General features: G+C 41.9%; 2 protein-coding genes across 5 annotated transcripts in view; one reads left to right on the forward strand and one right to left on the reverse strand.

Annotated features, from left to right (window-relative positions):
• NDRG3 (NDRG family member 3) overlaps positions 1–18,281 on the reverse strand; it is a 378,731-nt gene that overhangs the window by 91,559 nt on the left and 268,891 nt on the right. The gene's annotated exons all lie outside the window — the stretch shown is intronic.
• RALGAPB (Ral GTPase activating protein non-catalytic subunit beta) overlaps positions 1–18,281 on the forward strand; it is a 64,521-nt gene that overhangs the window by 12,084 nt on the left and 34,156 nt on the right. For 2 of the 4 annotated variants that reach the window (XM_079321981.1, XM_079321982.1), the window contains exons 4-11: positions 1,140–1,303; positions 1,940–2,126; positions 6,488–6,619; positions 7,786–7,964; positions 10,251–10,399; positions 10,510–10,726; positions 15,643–15,678; positions 17,400–17,601. In XM_079321981.1, the coding sequence (XP_079178107.1) occupies positions 1,140–1,303; positions 1,940–2,126; positions 6,488–6,619; positions 7,786–7,964; positions 10,251–10,399; positions 10,510–10,726; positions 15,643–15,678; positions 17,400–17,601 (1,266 nt within the window). The remainder of the gene's footprint in view (positions 1–1,139; positions 1,304–1,939; positions 2,127–6,487; positions 6,620–7,785; positions 7,965–10,250; positions 10,400–10,509; positions 10,727–15,642; positions 15,679–17,399; positions 17,602–18,281) is intronic. The other 2 variants (XM_079321983.1, XM_079321984.1) reach the window with 1 other exon arrangement.

The raw sequence follows: 18,281 nt of genomic DNA on the forward strand, positions 1-18,281 counted from the left end.
GGCAGGGCTCACTTGTCCCATAGTTTGTTGTTCTGCAAAAGACTCTCAGTTATGATCCAGCACTAGCATCAAGCAACCCACTGAGGTCCTGAACTGTGGCTAGTTGTGTGCAGTTTTGCATTAGATATTATCTTGTCTCTTTGTAATCTTTTTCCCAGTACTGTAACGCAACATTTATGCTATCAAGATAAAAGCTGATAGTATTTACTGGACCAGCATATTTGTGAGGTCCTTGTTATACAACATGACTTGTGGGTTATACCACACTGAAAATGTTTGGTAGGAATCTGGTAATAATTTGATTTTATTTGTCATCCCTTCAGTGGTGGTGGGAAGATGATGAAATGATGCACAGGTTGAAATATGCCTTATATATACTGCACAGTCTAATTTGTAATCTCCTCTTTCACCCTTCAAAATTTAGGCTTCCTCATTGTTTTTACCACTGTCCTCAGATACTGTCCAGAATGTGTCACAATATTGTTTTGTACTTGTTCTGCCTTGTCCAGGCTAACTGATGGGAAGAGGTGATGCTGCTTTCTGCTGCTTCTGCACAACTTTGTGTTGAATGACTCAGCAGTGACAGTGTGGATCTGATTATTACTGCAGGAAAAACCTAGAAAATATGAAACTTTCCTTTCTTCCTTCCTTATTCCTAATTGCTTACAGAAAATCTAGACGGAGTTCATTATTTAGGAATGTGAGACTAAAGGAAGAAGGGATAGGAGTTGACTTGGAAACAAGAGGAGAACTAAGAATTAAAGAAGAATTTAAGGAAGAATTTAAATTACTTTGTTAACAATATGTTCTCCTAGTTTTGCCACTTCTGAATTATGTATGTCTCAATATGTCACGATGTCTCAACTGTATTGTCATTGTTTGGCCCAAGATAAATCTGAGATGATGAACTGTGCTTGCTCTAGGTATTGAGCCTCACATGGAGAAGAGAGTTACAGTACATCTTGTGCTTGTTAAGGTAGAGTTAGGAGTCCTAGAGACAGAGTTGAGGTGCACAAAAGCATATTGGCTCATTTTCTTGCTCAATAATATTTGTTTCCTTTTGTAACTGCTGAAAGTTCGTGTTACTGAATACATCACTTTATAGTTCTGTTTCTTGAGCATTGTTTTCTTCTTTGCAGGCCAGATCCGGGATCCAGTCAGATCAGACTGTGCTTGCAGGTTTTGAAAGCTGTCCAGAAGTTGGCACATGAGTCGACAATTATGGCAAGAGAAACCTGGGAGGTTTTGTTATTATTTCTTCTTCAGATCAATGACACACTTCTAGCAGCTCCAACTGTGCAAGGTTCATGTTCATCTTCCATTTGGTTCAGTTACTGAAAAAACTTCTGCTCTTCCTGACATTTAGCTACCAGCAGGATGGGGAACCCATTAAAAGCTCTTAGGAGCTACCAAAGCACAATAGCTCACTCCTAATTCTGCCCCATTACTCCAAAATAAAGCGTTGCCAGGAAAGACTGAATGATTTGGAGCTGAGTTTTCCTGATAGTATTTTTGCAGGACAATGACTTTATACAGGAACAGTTTGGTATGAACAGTTTCAGGCAATGTTGTTCCCTGTTTGTTTCACTGAAACCCCTTTGTTTTGCTGTTCAGCCTGCCTAGTCAAAATATTAATATCAGTTTTACCTGTTTAAAAAAAAATTATGTCAATATTGACACAGTGCAATAGAAGACTGCCTAAGATTGGTGGATTCCTGCTGTCCCTTATTGCACACATGTGGCTGGGTTTTATCTATTGTAGTTGGTCTTGCAAAAAGGCTAATTGGCTGTTGGAAGCAATCAAGGATCACTCTTAAAAACTATGAAAAAAAAAAAAGGCCTTAAACTTTTTGCACTTTAACCAAAACCTCTTTGGGGAGATATTTGAAGTTATTTAGATGGAACATTAACTGAAGGTGTGCTTGGTTTCTGTTTTAAGGTGGCATTGCTGAGAATCTGGCTGAGAAATTAATAGGCGTGCTGTTTGAGGTGTGGTTACTCGCCTGTACACGGTGCTTTCCAACACCTCCGTACTGGAAAACTGCCAAAGAGATGGTGGCTAACTGGCGACATCATCCTGCAGTAGTTGAGCAGTGGAGCAAGGTCATTTGTGCCCTTACTTCCAGGTAGGAGAAATCCCAGGGAAATAAATGCATGTATGGGGATCATCATGGTTATACATGTTTTGGAGTTGCTTATTTGTGGAATGTGCAGTAATCCAAAGGTGAATAAGCAATGCAAAGTAAGAACCCTTGGACTGCGTGTGTATTCCTTAGTTCTGCAAGGGAACATCTGAATTGGATTGTCTCTGTTCTTGTGGAAGCTTAGCACCTCTGTGATACTTAGCACTTTGCAGCGTGTGTGTGTATTAGTCTCCATTATTATGACTCTCCATACACCCTGAGGAATGACTCAAGAATATTAGTGTAGCATAATGTGTGTATGTCACCATCAAAATTATTAGGTGCTTGTTAGTGCTCATGCTGCTGAGTTTGAGAGGACTCTTGGACTCTGCTTGGACCCTATGGAGCTGAAACTGTTACAGCTGCCTGGCTCTTGTGCTGTGGGTGGAAGTCAGGATGTGATAGGCCAGAGGCAGACCAGAGACTCTCTGTCCTAGAGAGTAGGGGAGAAGAGCTGTACTGTATCTTGCTGGGTATGGGAACAGTGAGGATCATATATGATAGAATTGTTTAGGTTGGAAAAGGCCTCTAAGGTCATCAAATCCAACCATGCCCCAGCACTGCCAAGCCCACCACTAACCCATGTTCCCAAGTGCCACATCCACAGGTCTTTTAATACCTTTTGGTGACTCCACCACTGCCCTGGGTAACCCGTGCCAGAGCCTGACAACCTTTTCCATCCCATCTGAATGTCCCCTGGCACAACTTTAGGCCGTTTCCCCATGTCTTGTCCCTTTTTACCTGGGAGAAGAGGCCAGCCCTCTGGTGGCTCCAACCTCCTTTCATGTAGTTGTAGAGAATTAGAAGGTCCCCTCTGAGAATCCTTTTCTCCAGGCTGAGCCCTCCCAGCTCTCTCAGCTGCTCCTGGTGCTCCAGCCCCTTCCCCAGCCCCGTTCCCTTCTCTGGATGTGCTCCATCCCCTCAGTGTTTTTCTTGCCATGAGGTGCCCAGAACTGTCCCCAGGATTAGAGGAACCTCAGCAGTGCCCAGCACAGGGGACAGTCACTGCCCTGGTCCTGCAGCCACACCGTGGCTGGTACAGGCCAGGTGCCCTTGGCCTCTTGCTCACCTGGCCACACCAGGCTCTAGTTTAGCTGCTATTGATCAGTACCCCCAAGGCCTTTCCTACTGGGCACTTTCCAGCTACTCTGCCCTCAGTCTGTAGCCCTGGGATTGTTGTGACCCAAGGACAGGACCCATCACTTTCCCTCCTTGAACCTCATGGAATGGCCTCAGCCCCTTGATCCAGCCTGCCCAAATCCTTCTAGAGATCCTTCCTGTCCTTCCAGGACAGGAGGTCAGCTCCTGCCCACCTCAATGTCACCTGCAAACTGACAGAAGGAACACTCACATGTGGGGGTTGCAGGAGAGTTTCAGCAGTAGTAGAAGATTCTGAACAGTGAGGAGTGTCTCAGTGCCCTTCATATTGAAGTCTTTTTGGTAATAAGTGTTCGTGGGACAAATCTCACACTTGGAGGAAAGAACTGAATTAATTGCTTGTAAGAGGGTCTACCTACTTCTGTGAAAGTTCAAAGGTGTGTTAAAATTGCTGCATTGTGACATATTCAATAGTGTATTTTTCTGCAAGGGTTTATTATAACTTTGAAAATTTTTGCTTTGAATTACCTGTCAAAATGGGAAGTGTGGATAGTTTTTTCCAGGTTATGCATCTATTTGTTGAATCCCTTGGAAATAAAGCTGCAATACAAGTTCTGTGTATTTCCCACACCATTTCTTTAGCTATTTTTAGCTTGTTAGATGTAGCATTACATAACGGAAAATACTTTATGATTCACTGATCTGAAAAGAACAGCTCTGTCTCAAAACATGTGTTGGTGTTCTGTACCACACACTGGCTACACTTTCTCTCCCAGTGTTGACTAACAGTCTTGGTTCTGTTGGTGCTCAGGAATCTTCAGGGTTTCTGGAATGTTTTAGTCTGGGTTCAATAATGTTGCTTTATGCCTGATATGTGGAGAGTTGTGCTCCTGTCTGGCTGCTTTAAGTTCAGTGATATTTTAAGCTTATTTTTAGTACTTCAGTCAAGGTCCAGATTCAGACAATGAAAATGTTTTAGTAAACAGTTCTGTGAATAGGCTTATTAGCAATAAGCTGAGAGTAAATGTTTGAAATTAAACCATATGGAAAACTGTATCTGGAAATATGTGCACATATGCAGTGTTAATTTGTGTCCTTGGCTGTGATTTTTAGCAAGATGAAACTGGAGTCTTGATTGTGTTACCATACCAATAGATACTACTTTTACCCCATTTAAAATGCTTTAAGTATATTTTAACTGTCTTGGATGTGTGGCTTAAAGCTTATGTCTGTCTTCAGTCATTCTTGAAAATGTCCCATATGTCATTAAAGATTGGGCCATGCTCTTTGAAAAACTGATTTCTTGCTGTCATAGGGAGAACTGGACCAGTGCACTGTGTTGCCAAGCAGTGGTGTGGGGCATGGCCATACATGGGGTTGGACCAGGCTCTTTTGGGTCTTTTAGAGCCAGGTAATTCCTCAGCAAAAACATTCCATGGGTCATGCCTCTGGGCACTAAATGTAGGTGGACACGGGGCTGGACAGCATTTGCAACCTAGTACAGATGTGTGTATTTCTGGTGTTCAGGAAACTTCCCAGTCTGACCATCCCAAGACTCTCTGGCAGTCACTCTTCCACCACCAGTGATTTTAACTGCTGGGATTGAAGCCCCTGTGCAGCAGCAGCTCCAGTGAGCCAAGGAGTGCCCTGCTTGACTCCCTGCACTCCCCACTCTCACAGGCAGAGCAGCTTTCATCACCTGTTCGACCCCAGGTTTCCCATAGGAGTCTCAGATGTCTTGTTCCATAATCCCTTTATTCCTGGCACAGAAACACAGAAACAGCTTGAGCTGGAGCCTCCAAGGAGCAGCCCCAAGAAAAGACTGCTGGGCTTTTATCCCTCACAGTCCAAGCTCATGCAAGTCTTGGCTCTTCCTCCCGAGTGCTCAGCTCTTGCAGTGTCTGAGCACCTGGCTGGGCCACAGGTCCAGTGCCCTCTGTTATGCACAGGGTCAGCTGTTTGAGCTCAATCTGCAGCTGTCACTGCAGCTGCACCACCAGCTCCAGCACTGAATGGATTCCTCATCATCCTTGCATCTGGAGAAGGCCTCATGTCCTAAAGCTCTTTTACTTCTCTGTCCAGGCTAGGTGCTGTAAATAGACTGTGATTTCAGACACTTGTGTTAATTGGCTGCAGTTTATTGTAGTGCCCACTGCTGGGAGAAGTGCAAGATGGAAATTCAGCCTGTTTGACTCTTGGTTTAGGAGTCAACCACAGACTACTGTTTTCCTCCTCTTCTCCTAGTTGTAATGGCTTTATCTCTGTAAAACTATATGCCTTTATAAGCAAGTAAGGACAAATGGGGCATTTCCTGACCATTGCAAGGAAGTTAGCTTAGGGAAAGACAAACTGATTTCTGGGAATGCTGGAATATTGAAAAGGTCCAATGCAGTTCTTTTTCATTCCTTTAGAAAACATCAAGATTATGTTGATCAGGGAAATGAAACTGTCATTGTGTGAAGCTGCATGTGAATCCGGGGTCAGATTAGACAGCAAGAGCTCAGTGAAGATCACTGGTGACTCTTGCGGTAGTTACAGCTCTTCTAGGGAAACATCTCCAGTTGTCCAAGCATTGGCCTCATGGCATTGGATCACTGATTTGCTCTTTGCTGGTCTGTAGATCCCAGCCTCTGGCAGATGTGGTGCATCTGTTTTGTAGAACTCACTGAACTGTGGGTTACAAGTCCTGTGGTTCTGCTTCAAAGTAAACAGTGAATGCTGCTCAGGGTACTGGGTACAGTTGTAGGTCATCAGTCATGAGCTGGAATTTAGAACTGTAACCTAATATGGCTTGCTAGTGTCATTGAAAGCTTGAGCTAAAGACCTATGTGGATAAGGCCTTGAATTCCTTCTTAAAAAAAAAATAAAATTCCCTCTTCCTTTACATGTAACATCCTGTCAGATGTGCATGTGGCTCTGATAAATGGTGACCCCTCTGGCTAAGGGATGGGAGAGCTGCTGAGGGGTCTTGTGCCTTAATAATTCTTGGGTTTGGCTGGAGCTTTAGGCAGGCTCCAGGTATTAACCATCCAAGGCTGTAAGAGGGATGAGTGATTGTATAAAATGGGGATCTCCAGGAAAACTTGGGATGTTGCATTGTTGCCTGCGGACTCACCTGTGGGGCTGCTGATACCTTTAGAGCTCAAAGGCACTGTTAAATTTTGGAGTATGAGCTGAAGGACAGCTATGTCTGACTTGCTTTCTAGGTTGCTGCGTTTTACATATGGACCTTCATTTCCTCCATTCAAAATTCCTGATGAAGATGCTGGTCTGATTCCTCTTGAAATGGATAATGAGTGCGTTGCACAAACGTGGTTTCGCTTTTTACACATGCTGAGGTATTGTAATTGCATCCATCCATTGTTCCTGTTCTTGCATCAGCTCTATACATTTGCATGACAAATGGAGCATTTCTCTGGAGATTGCCAAGATGAAGCACCTAAATAGGATAAAATGAGACTTGTACCAGTGCCATGCAGCAGCTCAGGGCAGGCTGTGAGCGATGTTGTTCAACTTTGAACTCTGACTCTTTAAAAATATAAACTGGTTCAGTTAATTAAAAACTATTTTAGCTGTCTGGCATTTTTGGGGATCTGAAAAACAAGAGTTCAGTAGAATTTTGTTTGTCCAAGATAACAAACAGGAAAAGCTGAACAATAGTTCTGAGAGATGCATACGACTTCCATTTATTCTCCAGGTTAAATTTAGACTATGATTTATTTTTAAATGGGTGTTTATATATTTGTTTTTATGAAGAAATCTATACAGGTAATTTTACCATACATGTTAATTTTTCTTAAATGCACCAAATGTGCATTTTTGTGTTTTGTTTTAAAGACTTTTGGAGATGACATTACATTAATGTCTCAATGGCCAGAATATTAAGCAATTGATACTAAATGCTATTTAATAGTTAAAGCTAGATAAACATTAGACTGTTTAAAATCTACTTCTTAACTAAAAAACCCTGTTTCCTAATTTGTAGAACTAATGTCACAAGTACTGTACTGTTCAAATTTGGGGTTTACAAATGCACTGTTTCAGGATTTGAGTCAGTCAGGAAAAATTGCTCAAACTCTTACAATCTACTCCCCTTCTTGTCACTGTTTGTTGATATTTAATTAGTTGCTTGCTTTTCTAGAATAACTTTTAACAGTATAAACAATTTTTAACTGAGTTCAAAAGACCTCATAGGTAATTAATATTACTGCAATAATTAGTCTAAGAAGTGTGTGCTCTGGTTTGTTTTATTTTACTAAAATTGTTCAGTGTGTTTAGGTAATGTCTGAAATTAAGGCATGTAACTACATGTAACTACATGCTGTCAACCCAGGAAATGAAAATTGCCTTCCTGTGATGGAGTAATAGCTAAAATACATTGATATTGGATGCTGGTTTGTGGTATTATTCAAATGCCTTAAACTATTGCATCTTCAAGTGTTTTTAAAATCTTAACAGCTGTTCTTAAACTGACTAACATATATTTTGCTCTTTTTGTGTGCAGTAATCCTGTGGATTTGAGTAACCCAGCCATTATTAGCTCTACCCCCAAATTTCAGGAGCAGTTTCTGAATGTGAGTGGGATGACTCAAGAACTGAATCAGTACCCCTGCCTTAAACATCTGCCTCAAATATTCTTTCGTGCCATGCGTGGAATCAGCTGTTTAGTGGATGCATTTCTAGGTAATACTTTCTGTCTTACCCATGGATAACTAGGAATATTAACTTAATCATTATTTTATTATCTTTAAATCTGTTTTCTCCATAAATACATCAATAGCAATTTATCATTTGCAAATATATCCTGGAATTGATGAGGAGGAGACTTCAGATCACTTCTAAAAAAATCTGTAAACACAACAGTAACATTTGAATGCATGAAGTTGTAGATGGCCTTAGTTTCAAATGCAAATAAATAAATAAATCAGAAATATAAAATAAAACAAAACCAGGGATCTCTTTCCCAAACAAGGCTTCTTTTCTCTTTCCATGTAATCACCAAGGCAAGTGCTATGCTTTAGCATGTTATGAGTGCTCACAACTGAGCAACTGCATTGTGGCAACTGCTGTTGTGCCTGTTTAATAAGGTGTTGAATTTGGACTGTCATCCTCAGATCTTTGTGAGAGTTCCCCCTACTTACTGTTAGTGGGAAACTACTACTGCTGAGTAGGAAAGTAGTGTTTCTTTGTGTCTGCTGGAAACTGAGTAACTCTGGCTGGTCAGTTTTAAGTAACAGGATGGAGTACCTGAAATTTGAAGCATTATGCTCAGTATGCTTCAGACTTACTGCAAGTTCATCAGGGAATACATGCTATTGTAAACGTGGAAGAGCTGCCTGTCTCCAGCTGCTTTTCTGCTTAAATGTGTGCAAACAAATGTCATGTGCCATAAGTGTGAGCTGAGGTGTGATTGCAGGGGACTAGAGTGTATATGTAAACAGTATTAGAAAAAAAACAGCCAGTGGAATGAGACAGTCAGCCTGGAGAAGAGCAGGCTCTAGGGGCACAGAGGGCAGGATTAGACTGGATGTTGGGAAGAAATTCTTCCCTGTGAAGGTTGGTGAGGCCCTGGCACAGGTTGCCCTAGCCCAGAGGAGCTGTGGCTGCCTTTGTACCCCTTGAAGTGTACAGGGGCAGGTTGGACTGGACTTGGAAGAATGTGGTCTGGTGGAAGGTATCCCTGCCTATGGCTGGGGATGGAATGGAGGATCTTTAAAGTCCCTTTGAACCCAAATTATTCTGTGGTTTTATGAATCAGACACTTAAAACTTCTGAAGATCTTGTTGCAAGATAAAGCAGCCAGAGTGATAATAGCCCACCTGGAGAGCAGAGACAGAGACTACAATGCGTTGGGGCATAGGAGATTTCTTAGTGAAATTAAATTCAGGCTGTAAGTATGGATTGTGAGAGTGTTCTCAGGCAGACTTGAGAGCTGCAGAAAGCCTTTCAGTGAAGGCTGATGGGAGACCTCATTACCTTTGTCACAAGTGCTGAAATACTGGGTTTTATCTTGCTTTCCCTGATACCTACATTATGTGTTTGATAAAATACTGTATCCTCTTTTCCAGCCAGATATACTGAAACAATAGGTTTCTTGGTGCATACTTTGCCTGGGATGTAACACTGATTTAGCAGGAGCAAATTGTTCTTTAATGTGTTATGAAAAGTACATGGGTGCTTTAATTAACACAGTCAAAAAAATCTGTCAAATTCTCAAGCACACTGCAGTTCCCCACCTCATTTTTCAAATGGGGCACAAGGGTGTTGGAATTCATTAAAATGGACAGAAGTGGTGTTTGTCACTTCAAGTTTTTCAGATGTTGAGTTGCTTCTGATTCTGATAGGGAAGAGCTCTGTACACTATGAATTTTTCTGAAACTGGATAAAAGCTAGACTAATGTCCTGCTGCTGCCAGAAAAATTATAGCTTGCTCTGCTTTCTTGTTCTGCCTTAGTATTTGACTGTTCAGCAGCTGATTCAGCTCAAACCAAGCAGAAAGCTGTGTGGTGGATGGGTTTCATCTTAATTTAGTGAGCTAAGGTGTCTTTAAGGGCCAGACATCTTAGAGATGTCTCAGAGAAAGGTGTTGGAGTTATGATCAGGCAAGAAAGACAAAGGTGAGCGGCATCTGAATTTTGGCAGAAGCGTGCTGTTAAATTGTCTTTGGCAAGTGAACCTTCTCCTTTCTCTCTTCCTGCTTCTAGACTGGTTCCTCCCATCTGCTATTTCCCAGACCCTTAAGGTGTGAGGTCCTCTGATTTTTTTAACCAATTGCTTCTCTGATGTAATTGCTGTTTTCATATGCTTATGCATTTATTGAAAATAGGGGGGGGTGTTTTTGTTGCTACTGCTGTTTTGGGGAACAGGGGGAGGCATGACTATTGATCAAAGGCCTCTATGCTTACTAGCAGCCTGCTGAGTGAGCCCATGGAATCCTTGCTGAAAGCCTGTTTATTCGTGGCCTTACAGGCATTTCCCGGCCCCGGTCAGACAGCGCGCCACCCACGCCAGTGAACAGGCTGAGCATGCCCCAGAGCACTGCTACCAACACCACCCCACCCCACAACCGCAGGCATCGGGCAGTGACTGTCAACAAAGTCACCATGAAAACCAGCACTGTAAGATTTCATGCTCTCTATTTGAGGAGCTGACCCTTTGGACTGTTTCCTCAGTTAGAGGAAGTAACTTCCTTGATTCCAGGAGCTGATCTGTTCTTCTGTTCAAACAGGGAACTACTGCACATGCTTCAAAGGTGCAGCACCAACCCTCCTCTACTTCTCCACTCTCTAGCCCAAACCAGACAAGCTCTGAGCCTCGGCCACTTCCAGCTCCTCGCCGGCCAAAGGTTAACAGCATCTTGAACCTCTTTGGATCATGGTTATTTGATGCAGCATTTGTTCACTGTAAACTTCATAATGGAATAAACAGAGACAGCAGCATGACTGGTAAATATTACAAAAATATATGTACACTTTTTTACTTGTTTTATTGACATTTCCTACCTGCAAGATTAACATGTGCATAATCCAAAAAAAGTAAAATCTGAAGTGCTGTGTTGTAGTTATTCCCTTGAGCTGAGCCAGCATCTGCTATTAGCTGAGCTGCTGTTTGGGGATTTCAAAGTTTAAAAATCCCACTTTTTACTATTAAATCTTCCCTTGCTCTAACAATAGATATTATGCTATTGGGGAAAATGCTATTAAGTGAAGGAAATAATATGGTAGGAGTCCACCTCTTAGTTTGAAATCTGCTTGAGTATCAATGATTAATAGCAACTATTTATATCAACTCTTTAATATTTGAAAAATTGTCCTACATCTTTCCACATAGTGCACAAAGTAGTACTTCTTGTTTTTGTAGAGTGTTTTGGAAACAGGAGTCCTTAAAATAGCTAGTGAAGTTGCTGCCTATCAGTTATGGTTGCTGTATGTTTCCCTTAAGGACTTGATATCTTCCTTGTCTTCAACCCTTAACTGCCAAACTTATTTTTGTCTCCTGTGCTTTGTTCAGCTGCAGAGGTTAGATGTTTTGAGATATCATGGCAGAATCAGTGCTCTGCTCAGAGAGGCTTTTTAGCTCTCCTCTTACTTTTGGTGATTATATTCAGAAAATAATAACCTTTCTCACTCTTTGCATTTTTCCTGTTCTTTATGTATTTTGAATATCGGCTAACTTTTCCAAGAGATCTATCAATTAATCTATCAGTAACTCACTGGCCTAAGAAAAACAGGGGAAAGACATTTGTTGTGGCAACTTGGATGTATAGTGGGACTTGACAGCAGCAGTTTAACTGGTGATCTCCCTTTTTATTGTGAAAGATTAGGATTTGAGATCTTCTAAAGGTGTTTTTAGGTATGCAGCACATTGTTTTTGAAAGTGTTCTTTGTGGGTTTCTGTGGTAGGAATTTGAAATCTCTTTGTGGAAGGCCTATGACTCATGACTAGAGAAACAGCTGAGCTTAGGAAGGAGCAAGGCATCCTTTGAGGGTGTTTTCAATTGCATATACATTTAATGTATTACTACATTTAGTGCTTTTCAGATTGATTAGATCATTTTAATTTTGACATAACCTGCTTCTTAAGTGATGTTAATAAAATGCTTAACCTGTAAAGGAAGGATTTCTGCTGAGATGGTGCTTGTGCAAAAGCATCAGCTGCAGACAGAGGTGTTGTTATGCTGGCAGAAGTACACAGTCATTTGAAATCAAAAGGTTTAATTTCCTTGAAGGGGTTCCAGGACCTTCTGTTCATACATGCAATGTCTTCAAGCACCTAAAAGCAATCAGGAAATTTTTGTGTTACTAACCGTACAGGGATATTTACCAGCTTTCTGAAAACTAGAGTCAGCTGTTTGGAATTGAGTTAATTCTCTTTCTCCCTTGTGTTCTTCTCACCTGTCTGTAGTGAGACCAGTCTTTGCACATCGTATGATCTGCTGTATACCAGCAGCAGTGGTTCTGAGACAGTGATGTTGGTGGACTCCCAGGGTCCCTTGGCTGTGTCATGTCCTGCTTTTTTAGCAATTTGCAAGACAGAATTAACTTATGGGAATTAAGTCAAGAGTCTGCTGCCCTTGCAGGGTGTTGTTTCTGCTGTGTAAGGTCTGTGGTCACAGTAGTGCCAAGGTGGGCTGGCTGAAGGAGAGAGAGCTGAGTATGACCCCTACTTCTGAAATGCTGTAGTGAGGCCCCACTCTTATTGCCTCATTCACCCTTTTGCTCAGCCTCTGCTTAAGATGGGAAAACAAGCAATATGTAAAGGGCCAGGCCCCTGGAGTTTCTGTTGACTTGAAGCATCAGTGTCTTTTGAATGAGTTTGAAATCCAAATAATAAAGTTTTTATTCTGGGAATCTGACAACAAGTGATGCTTGATGCCTCCAAGTGGAATCTTTTCCTCCTTGAAGAGCATAAGGCAGGAGGTGCTGTGCTGGCTGATGAGCTGGGCCAGGAGGAGGAGGAGGAGTCTTTATTAGGGCCCTCCACCACAGAAGTGGGCCCCATGAGTAACAATCAGATCTGCATATCGTGCCCATCCAGCTGCTCCTGCTGCCCAGTGTAGATATGGCTGGAAGGAGAAGGGCCAGCAGAGAAGGGATGGTTAGCTGCCATAGTCCCTACCCTTAGGAAAGACCTGCAAAAGAAATCTAATGTTTTACAGCTGCAGTTTGACTATTCCTGCATGTCTTGGTCCATCTGCTATCCTTTGCAGCCATGATACTTCAGCCACTAGCTGGAATATTCTTACTGTGTCTAACACTGCTGTTGATAGTCTTAGCATTAGCTTGAAGAAGCATATTATTTTTATGAGTGCTCTGAAAGTTTTGATTGGGAAGTGTCTCCACTTAGAATCAGCTTTACCATGTAGTATTGTGTTCCACTGCCCCCCCCCCCCACTATTTTTCTTCAGGTCTGGAACTGCAGCTGTGTAAGATCTCAGCAACTTTAAATCTTTCGAATATTTACTTTGTTTCAATGCCATGCAGTTAAGAATTCCTTCTGTTTTGCCTGTCTGATAATAGCTTCTTTGTTTCGCTGCTGACTGGAGGATTGAGGACCACTTCACAAAGGCACTACAACTTGCTCCTTGGTCCTGTAGAGACCCATGTGCCCTGGGACACTTCTGGAGCGCTGTGTTTTCAAGTGTGTGGTTCTCTTTCCCCTTCTGTCGTGTGGCAGGCTCAGTGAGAATCCCTATGATGTGACTACCAAAGATTCATGAGCTCAGTGCAGTGCTTGCCAGGGGCCCTGTGGAAGACCATGGTCTCAAGCTCTAGTTCAGGATTTAGTTTGGCTCTTTCAAACCAATCCTGCTGACACACACGGTCAAACACATTGTCCTTGTCCCATCTTACAGTGCACCTTTTTGATGAGCTCTAGGAAATACAGAGCACTTGATCAAGGCTGATGTGAATGAGTACCCCTCTGCCTTTCCTTTTTGCCTTGTCTCAGGATCTCTTGTTTTATCACTGTAACTCTTTAGCCTCCAGAAAAGAAGTAATGAAACATGATGGGTGGCAAAAATGTCAAGCTTTTTATAAGTCTTGGGATGAAAACTGTCTAAATGGATAGAAGGGTGACTGAACTTGCTTTACTTGACCCTGCTTTGCAGGGAAGGGCTTACTATCTCGAGAGGCCCCTTCAGCCTCAGCTCTTCTGATTTTGTCAGATTAACTGCTTCCTCATGAACTTTGAATTTTCTGTCATCTCATGGGTGAATTTCTTGTACCAACTCTTGGAAAACTGTAGGTATTCCACATTTGTGATTGTTCTGGTTTTGTGTGTCTTTGGGAAGATAGAATTATTCTACCTCAAGATTAGCTGGAAGTCATCTGTATACAGTTGGCTACTAATGGAGGTTATCACCTGGAAAGCAGTTGTCCTTTTTGCTCTTTGAGCCCTGTCCTTCAAGGTAGTCCTGTGTAATTGGATTCTGAAGCAGAACAATGATCTTTCCATCATTGGCATGATGCTTTTGGGCTTTGAGTGTTCTTATCAGGTTTTAGTTTCTGCACACAGGCTTTAATGGTGAAGCTTTATGATGGGCAGCTGATAAACACCACTGTGTTGTGGTGACAGAGTAAAAATGGCCTGTTGGAAGATGGTGGTTTGAAAACAGCTTGATCCTGCTGGTGTAGTCCTTAGAATTAGATGGGTGTGTGGCACTTAGTAGCTGATAGTGTGGGTTAAATAGATCCCTGTGATAGGTAGCACCTTCATAAGAAATTGTCTACAGAGCCTGTATGAGGTTAACCAGGAATGACAGCTTGGCATGTGTGTATCTGTGCCAGGGCAGGTTCAGTGGCAGGATGTGTTTCAGACAAGCTTGGCTGTATGGTGCATGCTACTGCTACTTACTGTCCTCAGCCTCTGAGAGTGGGGAGAGGCTCACCAGCACCCTATACCAGCATTTCAGCAACTGAATCTTCCAATCTGAAGGGCTTGTTCTCAGTCCTTGTACCTAAAGGATGCCAGCTCTGCAGTTTAGAGCAGATGGAGGAGATACCTCAGGGGCTTGCTGCCATTGCCCAGGGGCTGTTGGCAGTGGGGCAGTCTTGGGGTACATCATTATCTTTACCTCTTCTGGCCCTACTGTCATTTATGTCCCACAGAATGTTTCTGGGGCACTAGAAGCAAATACTAAGCAGCCCTGTCTGGGGTCATAGTGAGTGCTGCTGAGGGGCTTGGTTACAGGTCTGACCCTGCCTGTTCAAAGAAGTAACTCTGCCCATATGCTGTAGGTCTTACTCTCTTCTCTCTCTGGAATGGTTTGAGATGTTAATATTTCTGGGAGTGTTCTACCTTTCCTTTCTGCTTTGGAAGATTAATGAAGCTGGTGGTCAGGGGAAGCATGCTCAGGTATTCTGGCTGTTAGCAACTTGGCTTAGGGAAGTGAGAGCTGTAATACCTCTGGGAACTCCTGGTTTAGAAGCAGGAGCACTGCTGGGAGGAAAGTGCAGGTAAGTAACTTTGCCCCTGCAAGACAACCCCCAATTCAGAGGAGCCTTAGCATAGCTTGGTGTGTTCCATTTGCACTGGGACACGGGGAGGGGCCTGTGAGCTGAGAAGGGTTAATACCTTCAGTTAAAGAACTGGTGTATATCGATATGAACAGCTCTAAATTTTAGTCCTATTTTGTAACTTTTTGTTCATTGTTTTGCATGGTACTTTCAAAACCATAATTTTGGAACTGTATGCCAATTTCCTATGTGTTTAACAAGCTTGCTGTATCATAAAGCTTTTAATCTATTTCCTGAAAAGCTAAAAGCTTCTTAACTTATATTACGATTTCACCATCTTAAAAGTATTTTATAACTACTGCTGTCCTTTGATTTGTTTCCATTTTATTTCTATTATCTTGCAGCATCTTTTATCCAAATTCTTCTTTCTTATAAATCTTGTAAGTAGGAACCAGTAGCTTTTCCTTAATTGCGGTCATGCTTTTCTTTTTCCATAATCCCATATTTTATTTGTAAATTCATTCTCATTGTCTCTTGTAGCTTTTGCACTTTTACTTGAAAAAGACAAGTAATTTTTTTTGTGTGTGTTTTTGAATGGGGAGGATTGTTGGCAAAAGCAAATTAATCTGCCTGAATCAGTCCCATCTTTTCCGTACTTTAGTCTGTGATCATGTCATGAATTTCAGGACTTTGCACTAACCATGTTTTTTTTACTTAAAGCTTATTTTACAGACCTAGTGTTTGATTTGTATGCATTGTGCATGTAGTGTTTTTTTTCCAACTACAGTATATTGCTGGATAGCTTCTTTAGGACAAAAAATGGCTCATGGGAAGATGCATAAAGATTTGTACTTATTTGCTACTTAATGTCAATGAAAATTTGTGAGGTAAATGTAGGTTAAATGATGAATTTGAGAACAAAAAATAAGGAGTAGGCATTTGTCATTAAGACATTTCCTTTAAAACAAAACAAAGAAGCACCCTATCTGTAAATTTTCAGGTACTCCAACTGCTAAAGTGTTAACATGCCTTTATTTGCAAGGCTGAGTCTGAACCTGCTGTTCTCCAGTGTCCCAGAGTTGAGACCAAAGTTCTGTTTTGTTGGTAGAAACACATAGGTGTGATTATGTCAGGAGCATGCATTGTCTGCTGTTTGCTTTTGTAGTTTATAAAAGTTTTGGAAATCCATCTAGTGTTAGCTAAGAGCAAGAACACACTCTTTAAAATGTTAGTAGTCCTAGACCAAAGCCATCCAAGGAAGAGGAAAAAAAAAATTGAAAAAGTAATCACATTGAGTGCAGTATATATTTTGTTTTGGTAGCTATCCTGGAAGAAAGGATGGAGCCAACAGAGCAAATGGTCTCGTATCCACACAATGCTGATGTGTGAAAGGGAGACCAGAAGTCTCTTCAGAAGGACATGGGCTGGCTGAACTGGGGAGAAGGAGCGCAGAGCTGGGCAGAACCAGGTTAGGACCCTCTGAGAGGGTTGTGGAGCTCCTTGTAGGATGGGGAGCAGGAGACAGCCAGCCCACAGCAGCTGCTGTCTGCAGGCTATCTTATTTATTTGGCAGTTTTAGTGATCGTGTCAGGAGTGAGGGACCAATTTGGGAGAATGGGATTCCACAACCTTCCCTTTCTCATACAGGATCTTAAAATTATTTTATTGTTTATTTTATAAGTATGTTAGTACAACAAGGCTGGATCAAAGCCGCTTAGTGTTCAGGGCAGCATGAGATGAGTTGGCCAGCTGGAAGTTAAGCACTTCCTTGGAAGTCAATAGTAACGGTACTATTGAAAAAATTTTTGTCTTTTAAGGGAGCAAGGGAAGGTGGCATTTAATTTTTGTGGGGATGAGAACCAGGTGAGGCAGATCCTTGCCCTTTCAGAGAGGGTAGGAAGCCAGTATTGGGTATAAGCACTCTCTTCCCAGCAAGAAGCTGGGACAGTCTCTAGGATATGAAGGTCAGTTATCAGCCTTATGAAAAAAACAAGTTAGGTACACCCACAAATACTTCCTAAACAGAGGCACTGGCTTAAATACAGTGAACTAATAGCTTCATGTTAACTACTCAATTGGACTTGATCTTTGTGTCCAGGATCCCATGAGCCTGTTCTGTTCCCTGTCACGCGCAGTGAAACGCTGTTTTTTCTCTTCCCAGCTATAGCGACGCAGGCTAGTGTGGAGTTCCGCCGGAAAGGATCCCAGATGTCCACAGACACTATGGCTTCCAACCCCATGTTTGATGCAAGTGAATTCCCAGACAACTATGAAGCAGGAAGGGCAGAGGCATGCGGGACACTCTGTAGGATATTTTGTAGCAAGAAGACTGGGGAAGAAATATTACCAGCTTACTTATCTCGGTACTAACCTATCTTCCAGTTGCTTTATTGGTGTAACTTTATGATGCAGACTAATTCCCAGTGAATAGCATTCACTTGCTCTCTGAATTCTATGTTGCCAGTTTAAGAGCACCAGGTTGGTCTTCAGAGGCTGGAGGTGGGAATCCTGGCTAAGCCCAGCACTGTTGTCCTCTCACATTTTCATGATGCTGCTTTTCACTGCGTTTTCTTCAAGTCTCAGTTGAAAGAGAGTACCTTAAAGTGCTTCCAACTGGAGGGAACATTTTCTTTGGCACTTTCTTGCCTCCTGTATTTTTATTTTTGTTTAGTTTGTCACTGAATATTGTTCAGATGGAAAACATAAGTGTGCAGGCATAAGACTTTTTACACTTTATTAGACCACAGAGGTCTTCTGTTGTAAATTACCACATCCTTGGGTTTGTTTTTTTGTAGTTGCTTTTTTTTTTTTTCATCCTCTGAGTATTGAAATGCAGTAACATCCCATTATTACTGTCGTATTTGAACTACCTTCGTGTTCAGTTTTATTTCTGAGAAAATGAAGCAGTTTTGCTTATCATGATATACCTTTTCCACAATTTTTTTGTTATGTAAAATAGTAAATGCTAGAGGCAGAGAGTCAGTTTTAAATTATGATTATCTCAAAATTTTCAAGTACATTTGTCCCAGATGGCATTAAAACT

Source organism: Erithacus rubecula (genome assembly GCF_903797595.1).
Source record: "Erithacus rubecula genome assembly, chromosome: 18".
NCBI classification, from domain to species: domain Eukaryota; kingdom Metazoa; phylum Chordata; class Aves; order Passeriformes; family Muscicapidae; genus Erithacus; species Erithacus rubecula.